This window comes from Heterocephalus glaber, unplaced genomic scaffold (assembly GCF_053883595.1).
Source record: "Heterocephalus glaber isolate CG9 unplaced genomic scaffold, H.glaber_assembly_v1.0 deba00001606, whole genome shotgun sequence".
NCBI classification, from domain to species: domain Eukaryota; kingdom Metazoa; phylum Chordata; class Mammalia; order Rodentia; family Bathyergidae; genus Heterocephalus; species Heterocephalus glaber.
This window is the reverse complement of record NW_028258377.1, coordinates 12,779,915-12,797,903: the sequence shown is the minus strand read 5'-3', so window position 1 is coordinate 12,797,903 and position 17,989 is coordinate 12,779,915. Positions and strand designations below refer to the sequence as shown.

Sequence of the window (17,989 nt, the reverse complement as noted above, 5' to 3'; positions counted from 1 at the left end):
GTCAACCTCTCTTCCCCCACCACACACCAAATCTTAAAACCATCCTGAGGAAAAAAAAGACATTACTTACAAAGAAGAAAAAAATAATATGAACAAAGTCAGACACTTGTTGAAAATAACACAGGCAACAAAACAGTGAAGTCTTTTAAAGTACTTAAAGAAAAAAGTTGTTAACCAAAACTTCTAAGCCCAGCATAATCTTCCATAGTGAAAGCTACTGAACATATTCTATATTTTGGACTGGTTCTTAGAATAGGTAAAGGACCTTAGTGGAAAAACTGGTGAGATCTAAATGAAGTCTAGAGTTTATCTTTTAGTAACGTAACAATGTTAATATCTTAATTCTGACAAGTTTACTGTGGATATGTAAGATGTTAACACTAGGAGAAGGTGGAGACTCAATATAAAAAAGCCTTAACTGTATCAATAATCACATAAAACAAACTGTCTAAACACCTAAATTAAAAGGCAGAGACTGCTAGATCAAGGAATAAAGGAATACTCAACTATATATACTTCCTACAGGAATACTTTCTTTTTCCATTTTGTAGTGTTAGGGAAATGATGGCAAACCTTTTAGAGACAAGTGCCCACATTACACCCCAAAACCCACTTATTTATCACAAAATGCCAACACTGCGATTAAATCTGAATATTGGGATTTCAGTTTAGAAAAACAACTCATACATTAACATCTTTTGTCTTATAAGAAAAACAGTAAGTGTGCCATAAGTTCACCACCACTGTGCTAGGGACTGAACACAGGGCCTTATACTGTAGATCTTAGGCAGGTGTGCAACCAGTGAACTACATCCCCAGTCCAGGAAATACGCTCTAAATGCAAAGACATAAATAAGTAAAAGAAAATGGAAAAAGAAACATTATGATCAGACTATTTTAAAAGCTGAAAGCCAGGTTCATGCCTGTAGCCTCAGCACTTGGGAGACTGAGGCAGGAGAAATCTTGAGTTTGAAGCCAGTCTCATGGTTAGAATGGGGGGGGGGGGGGGCTGGCTAGCTGTATAGCCACAACATAATGGAAATAGCAGCAACAAGGAAGCAAACATAAATACAAGGCCAGCACTAAGAAAAGGTCATCCAGTAAAGACAAAATATCTCTGCAGTACTCTACATTAAATAACTAGGTTTGGTGAACTTGGATGTTATGGCTTGGATCTAGATGTCCCCCCAAGCCTCATGTGGTCATAGGTGGGGCGCTTAAGAGGTAGCTGGATCTAGGGTGTATGATGCTGAGATTAATGCAATGTGACTACTAAATTAGTTCACTGATTGGTTTGGCATAGTTCTGGCTGTTGATAATGGGAAGACCCACCCTGTGTTTGGGTGGCACCACACAAAGGGTGGGTAACCTGGATGAATATAAAGGGACAGAAAAAAGGCAGACCAGCCACTGCTTCTTCACTACTTCACTGCTTTGCTCCCTTCTGCCCACCATGAACTGTTTCTCCTTTGTGATGCTCCTCTGCCATGCCACCCTGCCTTGGAGACAGACAACTATGGACTGAAACTTTAACAAACTGAGCTACAATAAGCTTTTCCTCTTTTAACTTTGGGTGTCAGGTGTTTTTATTGGTGGGGTGTTTTTTTTTTGGTACCAGAGATCGAACTTGTGACCTTGCACTTGCAAGGCAGGCAGCAGAACCACTGAGCTAAATCCCCAGCCTGGGTGTCAGGTATTTTGACTCCAATGAGAAAAGTAACCAAGACACTAGAATACAAAGAATATTTGAGAATAGTTTTCATTTAAAATATTTATAGTGGGTGCCACCTGCCTCGCAAGCGGAAGGACCCGAGTTTGATCCCCGGTACCAAAAAAACAAACAAACAAACAAACAAAAATATTTATAGTGGTGAAAGTTCTAAAATAGTTCAATTTTTGGTGTTTAAAACTTAATTTTTGGTGTTTAATTTTTGGTGTTTAAAACTTGTTTTAGAGAGAGAAAAATCTAATCTTTGTTTTGAAGTAATTAAATATTATTGTTAACTGTATTTGTATAGTACTAACAGCTACATATACAGTAACTGGAATAATCCATTCAGAAAATATTAAAATTATTTTCCAGACATTATGATTGTCTTAGCTACTTTTTCGTTACTGAGACACAATACCCAAAACCTACAACTCAAAGGAGGAAAAGTTTATTTTGGCTCACAGTTTGTAGAGGTTTCAGTCCATAGTCATCTGACTCCGAAGCAGCATGGCATGGCAGACTGGCATGGCAGAGGAAAATAGTTCATAGCATGGCAAGCAGAAAGCAGAAAACAAAAAAGGGAAAAGTATACCCCTCCAGGCCAAGCCCCTCAGTGACCCACCTCCTCCCAACATCACATATAGCTATAAATTTATCAGTGGACTAATCCATTAATGAGTATCACACCCCCATGATCCAATAACCTCCCAAAAGCCCTACCTATGAGCATAAGAGGCTTTAGGGGGACATCTACATAAAACCATTATCAGTGATTGCAGCTTTTTTTCCTTTGTGGTGCTAGTGATCAAATGCAGGGCCTTGTGCGTGGTAGGTAAGTGCTTTATACTGAGCTGTACTCCTGGCCCTGTTAGCATACTTTCAATTATGGTGAATATGCTAATGTGTAATTCATAGTACAAAAAAGTTAATTTCTAAACTGGGTATAGCCAGCCATAGTGGGAGAAACCTGTAATGCCAGCATTCAGGAGGCTGAAGCTGGAGGATCACTGTGAGTTCAAGGCTAGCTGGAACTACATAGTGAGACCTTGTCTCAAAAAACCAAAAATAAATGATAAACCAGTTGTGATGGCACTCTGGGAGGCTGAGACAGGAGGACCACAAGTTCCAGCCCAACTTGGGCAAGCTGATGACTTAACAAGTCCCTGCCTCAAAATTTAAAAAAAAGAAGATGGTGGGAGGTTGAAGAGGTATCACAATGTGAAGGTTCTGGGTTTAATCTCTAGTACCACACACACAAAAAAGTCATATCACTGAAAATGCTAAAACTTTCACAAGCTTGTATTCTTTCCCAAATGCTATGGTTTCTGTGCACAATTTTCATAAATTTTGGATTTATACTCTTTTCATTAATTAGGGGTTTTGTAGAAGTTGAGGAATATTACACTACATAAAATGTCACTTATATATAAGCCCTGATTTCCTTTCATTAAATTAATTTTAATCTAGTCTATATAATGCAACATCCTGCTTCTCTATAATCATGTAGTCTTATATGCCTCTTTTGGAACATCAAACATTCAATTAAATGTGAATCAACAATTCTACAAAGTTCATAACTAATGCTAATTTTTTAGTTTTGTCCCTGGGACATAACTTGGCTGCAGAGAACAAAATGAGTTACATTAAAATGAATTTGGCTTTAAGGTTATTAATCCTTTTTGAATCTACTAAGATATTATATAAAGCACCAGTAGATGAAATTTAAAAACATATGATAAGTTTATTTTTGAGAAATGTCTCAAGTTTTTTTTAAGTTACAATCACTAACAGTCACTCAAGTAGTATTTTTGAATTGGAAAAATCAATCCATGATATTTGTTCAGTTAAACAGTTATCCCTTAGTGCTATAGTTTGGATCTTAAATGATCTCCAGAGCCGCCCCATATGTTAAAGGGTTGGCCTCAGAGTGGCACTATTGGGGACAGCAAACTTCTAGGAGGTGAGGACTAATGGAAGGCCTTTAGGTCACTGGGGATGTGCCCTTACAGGGGATTATTGGATCACAGACCCTTCTCAATTTCCTAATCATGAGATGAACATTTCGCTCTGCCATGTACTCCTGCTAAGATGTGCAGCCTCACCACAGCCCCAAAACAACAGAGCCAATCTAACACAGACAAGAACATCCAAAACTATGAGTCAAAATAAACAGAAAGCTTACACACTCTATATGCACTAGGGACTGATTCCAGAAATCAATCCCCTGCCCCTTGTGAATATGAAAATCTGAGAATGGTCAAATCCCTTTTATAAAATGGCATACTATTTGCATATAACATCCTCCCATATATAAGCACTTTAGATTACATACTATGATGTAAATGCTATGTAAATAGTTGTTATACCATATTGTCTAGGAAATAATATGAAAAAGTGTACATGCTCAGTAGAGAACCAACCATCTACATTTTTTTAAACCACCTACATTTTCAATCCACAGATGTAGAATCTTTGCATACAAAGAGTCAACTGTGTAAGTAATGCCACATAACAAAACTGATCTATTGGAAAACATAAGTATCAGAAATTTTATTCTCATTTCTATATCAAATATGTGACAAGATTATAAAAAGTGAAAACATCCATTGGTTCAAGGCAACAGGTAAGAGATTGATAGTTTGAATATTAACATACATGAACTAAATCAAGAGGAATCAATGTTAACATAAAATTTAAGAATATATCACTTAAAGAACAGCATTTATAAGACATTTTTTTTTTTTGGTACTGGAGGTCAAACTCGGGTCCTTGCGCTTGCGCAGCAGGTGGCGAAACCACTGAGCTAAATCCCCAGCCCTACATTTTAAATATTAGATCATTTGGTAGCTTTCAACAGTTACAAGATATTTCACATATATTGAAACCAAGTAAATGAAGGAAAAAGGTACTTAATACAAAATACAGTTACAACTTTAAGTCTGTTTTATCAGTTTAAAAAGAGTGTTGTGTATGACATGCATTAAATTTTGGGGGGTTTTTTTGGTACTGGGGATTGAACTCGGGTCCTTGAGCTTGCTCAACAGGCAGCGAAACCACTGAGCCAAATCCCCGGCCCTGATATGCATTAAGTTTTGACCTCATGGATAACTATTTTCATCTACATAAGAAATATTTCTATTACTTCAATAATTGGATTTTCTGCTTTTAAGAGTTCTTAGTTATGAAACATAGTTCTTAACTATGAATCTATGAACCATTGTTTTGAGAGAATTCTATTACCTTATATAAACTAGCTATGCGTTTGGTAATATAATTTTAAATTGGACAGATTTACTCTATTCTAGTTAAGTCACAAATGTTAAAATGTAAACTTGTTTTGATTAAATAATTTTTCTATTAAAGAATAAAAAAAAAAAAGAAGCTGAAATAGCTATAGTAATACTAAAAAACTAGGTATCAGCACCAGGGGTGCAATGTGGGTGTACAGCACTTGCCAAGCATATGCAGGTAGTACTGCATATCCCCAGTTCAATCCCCAGAACTGAAAAATAAATAAATAAGTAAAAAATTAAAAAGTAGAGATTAGAACAAAGAATATTACCAGTGATAAAGAAGGTTGGTTCAGAGTCAGGCATGGTGGCACATGCCTGTAATCCCAGCACTCAGGAGGCTGAGGCAGGAGGATCATCTGGAGTTCAAGACCAGCCTGAACTACACAGCAAGACCTTGTCTCCCCCCTAAAAAAAGTAATGACACCAGCAGGTATAGTAGCACAAACATATAATCTCCACTACTCAGTAGGCTGAATCAGGAAGAACAAAAGTTCAAGGTCAGCCTGGGAATTTACAGAGATCCTGTCTCAAAATAAAAATTTTTAAAAAGGGACTGAGTCTAGTTCAGTGACACAGCCCTGGTACCATAAAAAATAGAAACAGAGAAACAGAATGGGGGGGGGGGGTTGTCACATATGGTATACTTGCTATGTGCCACTTAATATACATTACCTTATCTAAGTCCCTCCCAAAATCCCATGAGATTATCAGTGACCCCACTTCACAGGAGAAAAGTGAGGTTCAAGCAGTTTAAGATCAGGAATAAAGCCAGCTCTGTGCTGCTATAAAACTCCAGGTGTCCTTTTCTTTTCTTTTGGATTTATTGCTGTTATTTTGTTTGGTTTGGGAGGGGAATTGTTTTGTTTTTGTTTTTTGTAGTGCTGGGGATCACACCCATGACCTTGCCCATATCTGGCAAGCCCTCTACCTCTGAGCTGTGTTGCTAGCCCTATTTTGTTTAGCATGAAAGAATGTTAGAGAAAAAAAATAGGGTTCCTGTTTGCATAACTGAGCTTTATTCCTTGGCAAGGAATAAACATTTATAAACATTTATAGTGATACCAACTATCATTTATTAAAGTATCACTGTAGGAAATTTTACTTACATTATTTCTAATCCTCACAATACTCCAGGACCGGGGATTTAGCTCAGTGGTTCCGCCACCTGCCACGCAACCGCAAGGTCCCAAGTTCGATCCCCGGTACCAAAAAAACCCCTAAAAACAATATTCCATAGAGCATTACTTGTTTCACAGATAGGAATAAAAAGTTAAGAAAATTCACATACTAAATGGCAATCCCAACAAAAAGGTTGAGGTTTACAAAGGCTCACCTTTGTTCTTTTATGAACCTGGGGACAATAAGAGAATAGGAGATTGTATCAACTCAAGTAACATTCAGCAGAAACAAGTTATGTCAACCAAATCCCTAATGATGGCTATTACTTTTTTTCTCCAATGCTAGGGATAGAACCCAGTGTCTTGAACACGCTAGGCAAATGCTCTACCTCAGTTATATCCCCAGTCCAATGGTATTACCCTTTATGCATGTGCATCCGTGTGTGCATACATACTTACTTCTTGGCTTCTTTGGTAAAATAGCAGAAGTAAAATCAAATGCAGGTATTTTTTGAGAGCACATTCTTGCAAAAGTCAAATATTAATGAGTTATGAAAGATACAGAATTGCTGCCCTCTGAGAAATCATGATCCAGTGATACAGGTAGAAAAAATATAGTGGCAATTTCAAAACAGTACAAGAGATGGCCAACTGATGCAGTCTTAGAAGATCTGTACTAATTCCCAGAGGAACTACTAAACTGAAGAACAAACTAGAAAGCATTTCAGGCAATGCAAGATCAGAAGATATACTAAATAAGTAATTTGCTTTTCAACTCATGAAGCCAAAAAACAGTGTTCCCTAAGATGGCTCTACCAACTGCTTCTCTATATTCTAAACAGAAAAAAATCTTTTATTTTAAAAATGAACAAAAATATATCATTAGAAGAACGTAAGAGTATATATTGAAAATTAGTTGATAGCCCAGTTTGGAAACAATTTCAACTTTACAAAACACACAATTCCTATACTATTTAAATTATCATAGGACATAAAGAAAGTGGTGAAGATGAAAAGCTTTCTTCTCATAGCATAACTCTAATACTAAAACTGATGGAGAGGGCTGGGGATTTAGCTCAGTGGTTCCAGTGCCTGCCTTGAAAGTGCAAGGTCCTGAGTTCAATCCCCGGTACCAAAAAAAAACAACTGACAGAGATAGGCCAAAGAAAAGCATAAAACAACACTAAGAATGTACATGCAAAACTCCTAAGTGGTGTACTGAGAAAGTAAACTGAATATCATATTAATGTAATACATCATAATCAAGTATGATTTCTTCCAGAAATGGAAACATGTTCCAACATTATAAAATGTATTCTTATAAAAATATATTAATTGATGAAATCTTCAATTTATTAGGGATGAAAGGTTGCAGCCTGTTTGGCCTAGCACCCAGTTCTCTGGTACTAGATTGTAGTATTGTTTATGATGACCAGACAATCTAGGTATTGGCATATAAGGAAGATCAACTGATTACAACAATTATGTCACCTTGGCTAAAGTAGTACAATTAGCAATAATAACAGCATCAAGCACAAACTGAAAAATAAACTGTGATAACTATTAATTTGCCACATTTAACTATAGGTACAAGATTTATACTTGTATAATAAAATCTAAGACAAATCAAAAAATCATGTACAGTAAATATCCACTCAATAGAGTGATTTTATCCTAAGGGGAGAAAATTTTAAAGGGATAAAAGGGAAAAACAGAGAAAGAAAAGAAAGAGATTAGAAGCAAGGCTGAAGGACAAAGGAAGGCTACCCAAGCCTTAAGAAACTGGTGAACAACACAGGAGGGTAAGAAAGAAGGAAAGAACAGGGCCGGGGATTTAGCTCAGTGGCAGCATGCCTGGCTCACAAGCGCAAGGTCATGAGTTCAATCCTGAGTACCAAAAAAACAAAAAAAACAAAAAAAAGAAGGAAAGAACAAAAAAATAAGAACAAGACAAAAAACCTAAAATGTTCACACTCATGAAAAAAAGAAAAACCAAAATGAAAACCAAACAGACTGAACTAAAATTGAAATGGATTAAAGATCTAAATATTAAAATAGAAAATGCTGAACTGGCTGGAAGAGAGGTTAGGTAGAACTCTTGAAGACATTGGTGTAGGAAAAGATTTTATGAACAAAACCTCAGTTGGCCATGAACTAGCACAAACCATCAACAAGTGGGATCTCTTCTTATCAAAAAGCTTCTGCACAGCAAGAGAAACCACCAGCAGTGTGAAGAGACAACCCACAATGTGGGAAAAAATTTTTACTTGCTCTTCCTCAGACAAAGGTCTACTATCTAGAATCTATAAAGAACTTAAAAAAATTAGACCTCCCAAATTTAAAGACCCAATCCAAAAATGGGCATCTGAAATGAACAGACATTTCTCAGACAAAGTAGAAATGGCAAATAAACATATGAAAAAATGTTCAACATCACTGGTCATTCGAGAGATGCAAATGAAAACAACACTGAGATTCCTCCTCACTCCAGAAAGAATGGCTGCTATCATGAAATCAACCAATAACAAATGCTGGCAGGGCTGTGGGGAAAGAGGAACCCTGCTCCACTGCTGGTGAGAGTGTAGACTGGTGCAACCACTGTGGAAATCAATATGGAAGGGCCAGGGATTTAGCTCAGTGGTTCCCAGTGCCTGCCTTGCAAGCGCAAGGTCCCAACTTCAATCCCCAGTACCAAAGAACTAGGACTGGAAGTCCTATTTGGCCGAGCTATTCCCCTGTCGGGTATCTTCCCCAAAGAATTAAAAGAATCATACCACAGTGATATACGTGCACCCATGTTCGTAGTAGCACAATTTGTAATAACTAAAACCTGGAAGCAGCCCAACTGCCCATCAACTGGAGACTGGATAAAGAAAATGTGGGGGTTTTTTATAAAACAGAGTACTACTCAGCCATAAAAAATGAGAAATTAGACATTTATAGCTAAATGGATGCACACTGAAGCAATACTCTTAAGTGAAATAAATAAGACACACATGTGTAAATACTGAATAATTTCTCTAGTGTGAGAAACTGAAAATGTAAATAAGGACTAAAAGGTATAATAGATAATGTGAAATAGGAAGAAAAGGGACAAAGAGGAAGGGGAAGTGGGAGGGTAGGGGATAGGAAAAAAGGGAATGGAATTAATATGAGAAAATGAAACAATGGAAACAAAGTCTTTGTAAATAGGGAGGGATGGAGGGGTTGAAGGGAGAGTAGGGGAAGGGGGAAAAATAAGAACCAAGAGAGATTATGTAAAGGTGCAAATTTCCAATGATGAATGTCATTATATTGTATACCTAAAATGTACCAATAAAATAAATTTTTTTAAAAAACCAAACAAAAAAAAAGAAGAAAGAAAAACCCAAAAGCAAAGAGAAGGAAAAAAAAATTTTCTCTGTTATTTCAAGCCTGTGTTTATCTACTGGAACCTACAGTTTTGGGGCAGTAGCCAACTGAGGGCATGGCTTTACTCTCACTGATAGACAAAGGAGATAGTCAGAGCTCAGATCCATGCCAAACAATCACCAGCAAACCTTTAGTAGGATTAGGGCTGGTTGCCAGTTCTGGTACTTTCAAATTGACAGAAGTTCAGGCTCATCCTGGCCTCTGGTCATGGAATTAGGGCCTAAGTCATTTAGCTTATAACTGGGTGTCTCTTGCCCACCTGACCACAGCTCTTTGACCCTGGACATCTCTCATGGTTGTCCCCTGCCCGGTCACTGTGGGAGTTTAATGCTGGTACAAGAAATGGCAAGGCAGCCAAACATTCAGGTTGCACCATGGATACTGCCAGATGCTTTTAGCCATAACTACAGGGAGAGTTGAAAGCAAAAACAGAGCCAAGAGATGTTTAAAAAAAATTTTTTTTCCATTTGACCAGAAAAAAATCATGTGTAATTTGAGGCCAAGGAGAGAATGATTAACACCTTTAAAAAGAAGCCAAGCCAGGCATGGTGGAGTATACCTATAATCCTAGCACTCAAGATGCTGAGGTAGGAGGATCACTGCAAGTTTGAGGCCAGCCTGGGCTACACAGTGAGCTCAAGACCAGCCTAAACTAACACAGAGAGACCCTGTCACACACACACACACACACACACACACACACAGGCCAAGTCGTTTATACCAGGACAATAAAAAAAGATAACATGAGATGTCAAGATGACTTGACATCTTAAGATTGGCCAAAACCCACACATCACAAGCTCAAGGGTACAAAAGTATAAACTTTAGAGCCGGGTGCAGTGGTGCATGCCTGTAATCCCAGCTCTGGCAGGCTGAGGCATGAGGATCACCATGAGTTCAAGGGCAGCCTGGGCTACACAGTGAGTTCAGGGACAGCCTGAATTAGATAGCGAGACCTTGTTTCAAAAAAACAAACAAAAAATATAAACTTTTAAAGATTTTTCTTTGAAAACACATCCCCAGGGCACCCTACTTATTCAGGATGCATCACAGATGACATGACAGGGAAGAGTATGTTTTTGTACCCAGTTCTTCCCCTCTCTCTCTGCTTTCTGGCCACCAGGGGTTGAGCAACTTTCCACCCTTTCACCCTGCCACTTCTGCTCTAGAACCAGCCAACCCACTAAAACCATGAGCCAAAATAAACCTCTCCTCTTTTAATTTGTAGGTATCAGGTATTTTTACCTAGCAATGGGAAAATGACTAATACAATAATATGTAATTTTTTTTTTATTATCAAATTGGGAAAAATTTAGGGCCAAGGATTTAGCTCAGTGGTTCCGCCGCCTGCCTTGCAAGTGTAAAATCCTAAGTTCGATCCCGGGTACCAAAAAAAAATTGGGAAAAATTTAAAAAGTAGTACTAGTCTTGGCAACGGGACAAGAAAATTAAGAGGTGATTAAGTATAGAAATGAAGCTAGAATTGCATAGATTCTTATACAGTATGGCATGTTAAAATTCTAAATTGATTTTGTAAAGATTATGCATCAAAAAAAATTTTTTTTCATAAAGTATATAGTAGTTTATTTGGATGGTTTTAAATGAGTTCATTGTGGTGTTCAGGATAACTGGAGCAACATCCAATGTCTTAAGTGCAACAATCTTATTGCTAGGCAATGGCTTTGGCTTTAGGTATGAAAGCCTCCCGGTATTTTATCAGCTGCAGCCAAAAATTTTTAAGCAAACAAGTACAAAAATTTACAATCTGAATTCTTAAAATTGTAGTAAGTTAACTGAAATATACAGAATATAAACCTAAGGCAGAAAAGCTAGCTTCAGATTTTGTTGTAATAAACCAAATAAAAGATGATCACAAAAAAAAAGGAAATGGTAGAGTATCATTTAACCAATAAAAAATACAGCATTCAGTGCCTTAGTTACCTTCTTGCTGCTGGGACAAAATATCCAAAACCCACAATTTAAAGGAAGAAAGGTTTGTTTTGGCTCACAGTTTGTAGAGGTTTTAGTCTATAGTCAGTTGGTTCCAAGGCAGGGCAGCATAAGAGAAGAGAAAAAGCTCATGGCAAAGCAGGCAAGAAGCATAGAGGGATTAAGGGAGCAGGATACTCCCTGCAACCCACCTCTTTCCACCAGGCTTCCCTTCTCAATATCATACCCAGATATAAACCCATCAGTGGACTAATCTGGTACCACACACCCATGATGCAGTATCACACACCCATGATCCCAAAGCCCCATCTATGAGGACATGAGGCTCTGGGGGAACAACTAGATATATGCCGTAACGTGCAATAGTAACCCAATAGGTATGAAAGATGAGAAGAGAGAGGAGTCAATGATGATTCTGAGTTTTACAGCTTGAAACAAATGAGTGGTTCTACTATTAAATAAAATGGAAGATAGAGAAAAAATTTATATAGGAAAACATGATGCCTTAGTTCATTACCTACTGAATATAACCTACAGTCAAGTGGAAAAATTCAATAAACAAATAGAAATAGGGAATAAAGGAGAAAGGTTAGGATCTAGCAATGTTCTGTCCAATAAAGCTTTCAATGGTGATGAAAATTTCTAGCCACATTGTCTAATATAATAGATATCAGCATCTTGTGGTACCTTTGTTCACTTGACTATAATGAGTACAATAGAGGAACTGATTTTTTTTTTTTTTGGTACTGGCAATCGAGCTCAGGACCTTGCACTTGCGAGGCAGGCACGGTGCCACTGAGCTAAATCCCCAGCCTGAGGAACTGATTTTTAATTTTTATTTAAATAGCTACAGGTAGCTTGTGGCTACTATATTAGACAGATCACTAGAGATGTAAGAACATTCACAATTTCTTTTTCTTTCTTCTCTTTTTTTAATGTTTTTGCAGTGCTAGGAATTAAATCCAAGGCCTTCTGCATGCTGCACAAGTACTCTATCACTGAGATACATCTATAGCTCCAGTTATACGTTTTTTTTTCAGTATTGAAAACTGAACCCAGACCCTTTGGACTGAGCTATTACATCCCCAATCCTTTATTTTTTATTTTGAGACAGGGTCTCAGTAAGTCACTAAGTTGCCCAGGCTGAGCTTAAACTTGAGATCCTCCTGCTTCAGCCTCCCAGTGCTGAGATTACAGGCATGTACCACCATGCCTGGCTTGCACTCTCATTTTCTTTCACTTTCCAGACACATGAAAATTTTTTTTATTCGATTTAGTCTAATCAACAGTCCTAAAATATCACACCGGGTTAACCTATAACAAAACTGAAGAACTATAATCCAATCTATTCTCAACCAAACAGCATTATTTAAATAATTTATAAGGGGCCAGGGATTTAGCTCAGTGGTGCCACCACCTGCCTCGCAAGCGCAAGGTCCTGAGTTCAATCCCCAGTATCAAAAAAATAAATAAATAAATAAATATTTCATAAATCCATTTCATGTCAAAACAAAACTAAGTAAAAATTACACGGTCCTGAGAAGCTAGCAGGACAATACAGTTACAAAACAAGCCAGTCACAGATAAAGAAGCCTAGGTTGAGACTTACAGCTTCACTTTTAAAATACTGACCTCTCCATCACTATCAGATATCACAATGAATGCATCTTCAACTCTACGCTTCCTCTTCACACTGACAGAACTGGTTTCTACATCCTTCTCCAGGTTCTGAGATTCAGAAGCTTCTTTAACTTTTTTCTTTCTCCGTGGCATCCTTTTGTCTGGAATACAAAGTGAAATAATTTATTCAAAGTATAAGTTTTCTAAAAGCTATTCAATTTGTTCGTGTAAAAGAAAAAGATACTCATCTAATGGAAACAAAATTGGGTTTCATTAAAACTTGTTTTTCTATAGAGGAAAAAATATAATAACCTCATTTCGGGTAAAATTTCAATAGCAGTAATATAATAATTCTATCATGGTTCTTTATACATTAACACAGACAACTGGTTTTACATTAACACAGATAACTGGTTTCTAGATTAAACAAATTATTAAATTTGCCTAAAATTTTTTTTATTTATATTAATGCCTCAAACTAATAAAGGGCTACCAAAAACCCATAGCTAATAAGCTAACATCATATCCAAAGGTAAATGACTGAAGGCTTTCTCCTTCAGATAAAGAGCAAGATGAGAATGTCTGCTTTTCACTGGGCACTGTGACCTATTCCTATAATCCCAGATACTTGGGAAGCTGAGACAGGAGAATAGTGAGTTGGAGGTGAGCCTGAACAACACAGCAAGATCCAGTTTCAAATAAAAGAGAAAAGAAAAACAACATAGGTTTCCATCACTGAAGACTGCACTGGAAGCTCTAGTCAGTTAACCAGGGAAAAAAAAATTTTTTTTAACTTTTAAATAAGAAAGGAAGAAGTAAAACTATCACCATTTGCATACGACATGATCATGTATTAAAACAAATTTTTTAAAAACTGAAGAATACACTAAAAACCATATAGTGATCAAGTCTGTCAAGGTTGCAAGACACAAGGTAAAAATCAACTGCATTGCTATATTAGTAATAAACAATCTGTATCTAATTTTTTCTTAAATTCCATTTCTAATAAATTTAACAAAGGAAATGTAAGACTTAGAACTGAAAACTTTAAAATACCACTGAAAGCCAAATGTGGTGGTACACACCTGTATTACCAAATTCTGAGAGGCTGAAGCAAAAGGACTGCAAATTCAAGTCCAGCCTGGGCAACTTAGCAACTTAATGAGACCCTGTCTCAAAATAAAAAGTGAAAAATGCAGATTTAACACAGCATGAAGGCCCTGATTTCAAACTTTAGTACTACAAATTTAATTAAATAATTATTGTTGAAAGGGGCTGGAGATATTGCTCAGAAATAGAGCTTGTGTCTAGCATGTGTCAGGCCCTGGGTTCAATTCTAGCATCACCAAAACACAAGCAATAAAAGAAGCAGAAAATTTTTACTTCATCTGAATTATTGTGCTCCAAACTATAAATGGTTTTATGGGTTACTAGATTGGATCCCCATATCAAGAGACGGGCAGACAGAGAATGTAACTATATATGTATATACACTTGTACACACCTTTTTGAAAAAAATAAAGGGGATGTAAATAAATGCAAAGACCTCCCATGTTCATGAAATGATTCGATACTATTACTATGACAATATTCTCCACTTTCCTCTATAGGTACAATATAATCCCTAATAAAAGCCCAGTTGATTTTTCTGTAGAAATTACCTGGTCCTAAATTTCACATGGAAATGTAAGGGTCCCAAAACAGATAAAAAAAATCTTGAAAAGAAAAAAAAACTGGAAAATTCAAACATTCCAATTTCAAAACTTAACTACAAGTCTCAAGTTCTGGACTAGGACTATGGCTCAGTGAAAGAGTGCTTGCCCAGCATGTGCAGGGACTGGGTTGGATCCTAATACTTGAGGTGGGGGAAGCAATACAAGAAATAAAAAATTAGATTTCATGTAATTTTGCATGAAACCATAAAACATCAAAAAAGGAGGAAAAATTAAATAGGAAAAATACTTGCAAATTATCTAATGAATAAGGATTTGTACCCAGAATATATAAAACTCATAACTCAATAGTAAAAAGGCAAATAGCCCAATCAAAAAATGGACAAAGGACATGAATAAATATTTCTCCCAAGATGATACACTAATGATCAAAAAAGCACATGAGGGCCAGGGATTTAGCTCAGTGGTTTTGCCGCCGGCCTTGCAGGCAGGTGCAATGATCCAAGTTCGATCCCCGGTACCAAAAAAAAAAACAAAAAAGCACATGAAAAGATTCTCAGCATCATTTCTAAAGTGAAAGAAGTGACACCAAGCCTGGTGGTGTATGCCTGTAATCCCATCACTCTAGGAGGCTGTGGTAGGAAGATTACAGATTCAAGCCAGCCTGGGCAATTCAGCAACACAAGAATTTGCCTCCAAATAACAAAGGGCTGGAGGTGTAGCTTAGTGTGAAGGTCCTGGGTTCAATCTCCAGCATAAGAAAGACAGAAAGGGAGGGAGGGATGGAAGGAGACAAGAAGGCAGACAGGCAAAAGAAAGCAGGCAAGCTAAGATTTCATTTGTATGATATATATCCAGAATAGGCAAATCCACTGAGACAGTAAATTAGTTATGGTTAGGGGGTAGGGAAAGGAAAATACACAATGGCTGCTTAAAGACTTTGGAGTTTCTTTTGGGGAAAAATTAAAATGTTCTATAATTAGAAAGTGTAATGATTATATACCACTGTGTATTTATTAAACACTACTAAAATTATATACTTACAGTTAAAATGGTAGCTTGTATGTTGTTTAACATATTTTTACCTCTATTTTTTTTTTCAGTACTAGGGATTGAATCCAGGACCTTTTCACTGAGCTACATCCCCAACCCTTTCTGAAATTTTTTATTTTGAGATGCTAAGTCTCCAAGTTGCACAGGCTGGACAACTTTGTGAGCCTCCTGCCTCAGCCTCCCAGGGTACTGGGATTACAGGCACGTAACACCATGCCTAGCAAATCTCATCTCAGTTTTTGTTGGGGTTTTTTTGCGGGGGAAGGGGTGGGTACCAGGGATCAAACTCGGGACCTTCCACTTTCGAGGCAGGTGATAAACCCACTCAGCTAAATCCCCTGCCCTCACCTCAATTTTTTAAAGGAAGGTGTCTCAGGCAGGCATAGTGGCACATGCCTATAATCCCGGCACTTGGAAGACTGAGGCAGGAAGATCAAGAGTTTGAGGCCAGCTTGGGCTACACAGTGAATTCAAGAGCACTTGGCCTATAGAATGAGATACTGTCTCATATAACCAAAAAGAAAAAGGGGGGGAGCTCCAATTGGTTTTATTTTCTAGAAGAGGTAGTCACAGACTTAAATAGAGCAACCTTAACTTTACTACAAATTTCTCAAATTGATTAACCATTAAATTATTTCTAAGGAAATTATTACATCTTACTATCAGGAGTCTACAATCTTAGCATTAGGGATGCTAAAAATCCTTCAGGGATAAAAGATTGTAGGGCTGGGGATTTAGCTCACTGGTTCCACCGCCTGCCTCATAAGCACAAGGACCTGAGTTCGATCCCCAGTACCCCCCCCAAAAAAAAATGACTGTAAATAAGCATTGCTAGCAATAAATCACAAACCCAGATATAGCCAACTGATAAATAATTCCCCGTATGAATAGAAACACAAACACAAATTTTTTTAGCTAACACATAAAAACCATATGTATTAATTGGTATATGATGTAATGTTTGAATACATGAGTACATTCTGTATGCTTTAAATTTTACTGGTACATTTTAGGTATACAATATAATGACATTCATCATTGGAAATGTGCACCTTTACATAATCTCTCTTGGTTCTTATTTTTTTCCCCATTCCCCTGCCCTCCCTTCAACCCTTCCATCCCTCCTTATTTACAAAGACTTGGTTTCCATTTTTTCATTTTCTCATATTAATTCCATTCCCTTCTTTCCTTCCCCTACCCCTCTCACATTCTGTAATGTTTAAATCAAGTCAAACATAACTATCTCCCTGAAATACTTGTAATTCTTTCTTTCAGCTTTTTGGAATGCATGATACACTGTTATCTCTAGTCACCACAGTGTGCAATGGCACACCAGAACTTATTGCTCCTAATTGTAACTCAGTACCCACTGATCAACTTTTCCCATTCTTTCTGACCCCCACTCTCCTTAACCTCTGATAACCATCATTCTATTCGCAACTTCTGAGATCAACTTTTTTTCACATATGAGTAAGATCATATGGTACTTATCTGTGTGTGCCTTGTTTCACTTTAACATAATGATCTCAGCTCTATTTGGGCTGTCACAAATGACAGGATTTCACTTGTTTTATGGCTGAACAGTATTCCACTGGGTACATGTACATTTCTTTACCCATCCATTCACTGATGGACAGGTTGTTTCCATTTCTTGGCTATTGTGAATACCACTGTAGTATATGAGTGCAGACATTTCTTCAACATACTGATTTCATTTCCTTTGTCTATTCATATACTCAGGAGTGAAACTGATGAATTTTATAACAATTTTTTAATTTTCTGAAGACCTTCCATACTATTTTCAGTCATGGCTACACTAATTTACATTCCCATCAACAGTGTGCAAGGGTTTCCTTTTCTCCACATCCTCCCCAGCACTTGTTATCTTTCATTCTTTGGTATCAAATATTTTTACAGGGATGAGGTGATAGCTTATAGTGGCTTTGATTTGCATTTCCCTAATGATTAACATGTTCCCCGCCAGCTTGAACCACTGATATGTGCATGACTGTCCCACTGGGCAGCTTTTACTACTGGTGGTAAAAATGGATCTCCTCACTTTTATCAGTCTGTAATATGACATCTGATCCGCTAAATCAATGTCTTTCTTGCATCATTGTAATCAAAGATCCCCTGAGAAGTAGTACAAGTCACCCAATA

General features: G+C 37.2%; 1 protein-coding gene across 17 annotated transcripts in view; it reads right to left on the bottom strand.

Annotated features, from left to right (window-relative positions):
- Uimc1 (ubiquitin interaction motif containing 1) overlaps positions 1 to 17,989 on the bottom strand; it is a 178,733-nt gene that overhangs the window by 107,300 nt on the left and 53,444 nt on the right. For 14 of the 17 annotated variants that reach the window (XM_087194801.1, XM_087194797.1, XM_087194794.1 and 11 more), the window contains one exon: positions 13,116 to 13,264. Coding sequence is in view for 11 of the 17 variants with exons in the window: in XM_087194794.1 (XP_087050920.1) it covers positions 13,116 to 13,264 (149 nt within the window). In the remaining 6 variants the exon portion in view is untranslated. Of the gene's footprint in view, positions 1 to 13,115; positions 13,265 to 14,188; positions 14,389 to 17,989 lie in introns of those variants that run through there. The other 3 variants (XM_004836306.4, XM_087194799.1, XM_087194798.1) reach the window with 3 other exon arrangements.